Raw genomic sequence first — 3697 nt, forward strand, 5'->3', positions numbered from 1 at the left:
GAGAAATTTTTTGAAAATTCGTAATTTTTTCTAAATTTTAACTTTTTTCCAGAAAATATTCGTTCCATGGGAGTACCACACTATAACACTCCATAAAACTTGCCATCACTAAGTAATTCCACAGTTCTTTTTTCTGAAAAAAAAAAAACACACACACACACACACACACAAAAATGCGTCGTTTATTTTCTTTATGAAACAATAAGTAACAGACCACAACTAAAATCTTCATCACTTAATAAACAGTAATCACACACTGATAAATTCAAACACGTAAGATCGTTACAGCCACTCGTTCTCTAACACTTGCGATTTTCCTCTACCTCGTATTGCAGTTCTTTCAAATCTGGGATTTTCAAAAATTCGGACCACTCTTTCATCATTTTTTCAAACAAGCGATTACGCAAAACAATTTTTTCTTTGACCAGCGGACTGCAAGTGACTTTTTCGTCCTGTATGTAAATAATTATCAATTAAATAGAAACTAAATTTACAATAACTATTTACATACCTCGTTTGCGCGACACGACACTCTCATTTAATCGGAAAACGGTAGAAAAAGTATCTTTTTTGTCTCGACGATTATTTTATCGCTGCTCAAAAAATTCAAAAAAAGTCGACGCCAACAAAGTGACAAAAATGCTGAGATTTTATTACAATGTTGCATGTCACTTTATTAACTAATTTACGGTGAAAAAAGGACATAATGCTAACTAATAATAATCAGACCGATATTGTAAATGTCAGTCCGTCATGCAACATTTTTTGTATTAATCGCCGGTTTTATAATTTTTGATAAATTTTTCCGAACTTCACTACACTGATTTTGCTCCGAATTTTTCTAGAGCACTACAGCGTGCGTAAAATTTCCATAACAAAATAATTTTAAGGGAACGCAGCAAATAGAGCGTTTCCGTCACTTTATCGTCTTCGTTGTTTATGTTGGAGCGAAATATGTAAGCGAAGCCTGGCGGCAAATAACTATCAGAGCACCAGTGAGGCGGAACACAACAAAATACGCAAAAAAGTGTTCGGTCCGAAAGTAAACTGATACAGCGGAATATTTAGAATAGAAGACACCAGGACCAGGGGATGGACGATCCGAAAAATTCGGTTAGCGTGTTACCATCTGGATTAAAATTTCACAACAATCTAATCTAGTGGTCAACAGACGACGAGCGGAAGGAAAGGGCAGACCTACTTTTTCACGTTCTATGACAATGAAACGTCTAGAAACTCTCTAGTTTGCGTTCGATTAGTAAAAATGACTGAATAACAGACACATAATTTATTGGAGAAAACAGACAGAAAAATAAATAAGACAAATAAATAACAAATGGCAATAAATAGTTTGTACATGTTATTGTGGTGGCTTGTAGTCTTCCTGCAGCCCCAGAGGTAGTGGCATATCGAAACTCCTTCCATAGGAGGAGTGTCCATAATGTCCTCCTCCTCCTCCATGCTCTTCATGCGACACCGAATGCGTATTCGCGTGGGTGTAAATGGGCTTGGAGATGACTTCGTACGTTGTTGACTTGTGCCCATGATGGGTCAAACTCTTCAATCCGATGATCGCCGAAAGCAGCAGCGAAATCAACCCCGTCATCAATGCTTTTCCCGCGATCGCCGCCAGCCCCCCGAACGCCAGCGCCATCAGCGTGCCCTTCATCATCGCGCCGGCCGCCAACACGTACTCCAGACCGCCGCCGCCCTTCTTGCCGCCGCCGCCTCCGCCGCCGCCGCCGCCGCCTCCGCCTCCTCTAGCCTGCGCCTCGCCGCGCCTGTTCCACAGGTTCAATCGCAGCGAGTGCCCGTTGAGGTAGTCGGCCACCTTCTTGACGAGGAAGCCGTCCAGCCGGGCGTCCGGGTCGTTGGGGAAGTCCCTGGCGAGCTCGGCGACGATGTCGGCCGTGTTCGCCCGCGCCCCCGACGCTTCGCGCACCACTGACACTCCGGGAAGCACACTGTAATTGTCTTCTTCGTTGAGCTTGTCGACCCAGGACACTATATCCAGTTTGAGGCATGTCGGCGAGTAGGACTTGTCGCAGTCCCTCGACAACGACTTCCTGAAGTCACCGCGATCACCTTTCGTAGCATCGTCGGCCAGAGACGCACTTAGTACGAGCAAAAGCACCAAGTTCCTAGCGAACATTGCGCCCTTTGCGGATTTCGAAACTGTGATCGGCTGATGGCGGATTTAGTTTATATAGCCAAAGCGAGATTAAAAAAAGTGTATCATCCAGTGTTTTTCCTCACGAAACGCGTTTCTTGCATTAAAAAAAATTGTTTATCTTCTTACGCCTTTCTACGCAAGCCGTATGTGGATTGGACATAGAGACGAATCGTCATTTAGCTCGAGAGATTAATTTTCCAATAACAGGTTTCATTAGGTTGGATGGAAACTAGTTTAGATGAGATTGGCGGAATTAAATGAGAACAAAATCTAAGACGACGTCTACACTTACTTCTTATAAGTGCAGACACATCTCAAGAATGCATAAAAAAAGTCTACCATGAAAGTATGGCAAATAATTGTTCTATATTTCTAAAACTGTCTCTAGAGATGAATGTTCCAGTTTCTACATTTTACTCGTTTTATCTGCGTTTTTCTCTAGACTCTTAATTGATGATTATTTAGGTCTGTAGGAAATAGAAAATACACATTTTCCCCTTTACCTTTACCGACGAGAGATCGCCAACACCAACAATATAATATAAAATTTCAACTAGCAGACCGAGAAATTATTCCTACGTTCAATGAACAAACAATAACGGAGCTTTTTCGCCTTAAAACAACATTCGCAATTCATACAATAACTATTAATACCTTTCAGAGTTTAAGTGGCGTTTCATGATTAAAGCTAGAAAACGGCCCAAACCCAATTAAAACACCTAATTTGCCAAATCCGAATCATCGCACCTTAATTACCAAAATCATTAACAAACCGGACCCCGAACACACAAAAGTGCGTTTGCCGCCTCGTCCACAACACGCATTACAACCAAACTGTCAAACCAAAACGACACCTGCTAATTTACGATATAGTAAATGTCACAGTCAAAGATAAGCGGAAAGTGTGACTTGTAGTGATTTATGGATCAAAACAACAAAGATCAAAGCGTTCGCCGTCGGTTTTTGCCGCAGCAGTTTTGTTTTTGTTTAAACAAAAGTAAAAAAATTTAAATGAACTCGATAACGACGTGAACTTGCGGAAATAGAAACTATCACTCGGAGTGTTGTAGGTTAGTAAGTTACAAAGTCGCGCATGCTTGCTCACGACGTTCCGCAAGTACTTTAAAACGTGGATTACGGATGTCAGTTTAGTTTAATTGCAACAAAGTGAACTCTTAGTTACAATTAATGCAACGAATTGAGAGAAACCAGATTCTGGATTTTTTTCTAAACAATGAAAACTTTACGAGCGATGGTGATTCACTAACTGGAGCGCGATATTACACGTTTAATTATTTCGGTGTAAAAGTAGCGATTTTTGTTCCTGTCGGGGAAATTGAAGCGGCCATAATTTGCGGACATTTTACTTAGGATAACGTTTGTATGTCACCTAATTTTAATCGTAGACCGCACCTCCGGTTAACCAGGTCAGAAGACTGCGGTTTAGAGATGTATTTAAATAAGGCTGAAAAAACTATATTTGCCTGGAGGTGATAAATTTCATTCAGTTGTCGCTCTCAATTT

General features: G+C 41.0%; 1 protein-coding gene across 1 annotated transcript; it reads right to left on the bottom strand.

Annotated features, from left to right (window-relative positions):
- Positions 1–1273: 1273 nt before the first annotated feature.
- Positions 1274–2678, bottom strand: LOC135136342 (uncharacterized). Its single transcript, XM_064065573.1, has one exon. The coding sequence runs from the start codon at positions 2150–2152 to the stop codon at positions 1361–1363; it is 792 nt and encodes a 263-aa protein (XP_063921643.1). The 5' UTR covers positions 2153–2678; the 3' UTR covers positions 1274–1360.
- Between the last annotated feature and the right edge of the window lie 1019 nt (positions 2679–3697).

Source organism: Zophobas morio, unplaced genomic scaffold, assembly GCF_036711695.1.
Source record: "Zophobas morio isolate AGI-343-1 ecotype UQ-CSIRO unplaced genomic scaffold, CSIRO_AGI_Zmor_V1 ptg000026l, whole genome shotgun sequence".
Taxonomy (NCBI): Eukaryota; Metazoa; Arthropoda; class Insecta; order Coleoptera; family Tenebrionidae; genus Zophobas; species Zophobas morio.

Bases quoted from the DNA above. Each gene is read 5' to 3' on its own strand.
- LOC135136342 (XM_064065573.1), bottom strand. From the start codon at position 2,152: ATGTTCGCTAGGAACTTGGTGCTTTTGCTCGTACTAAGTGCGTCTCTG.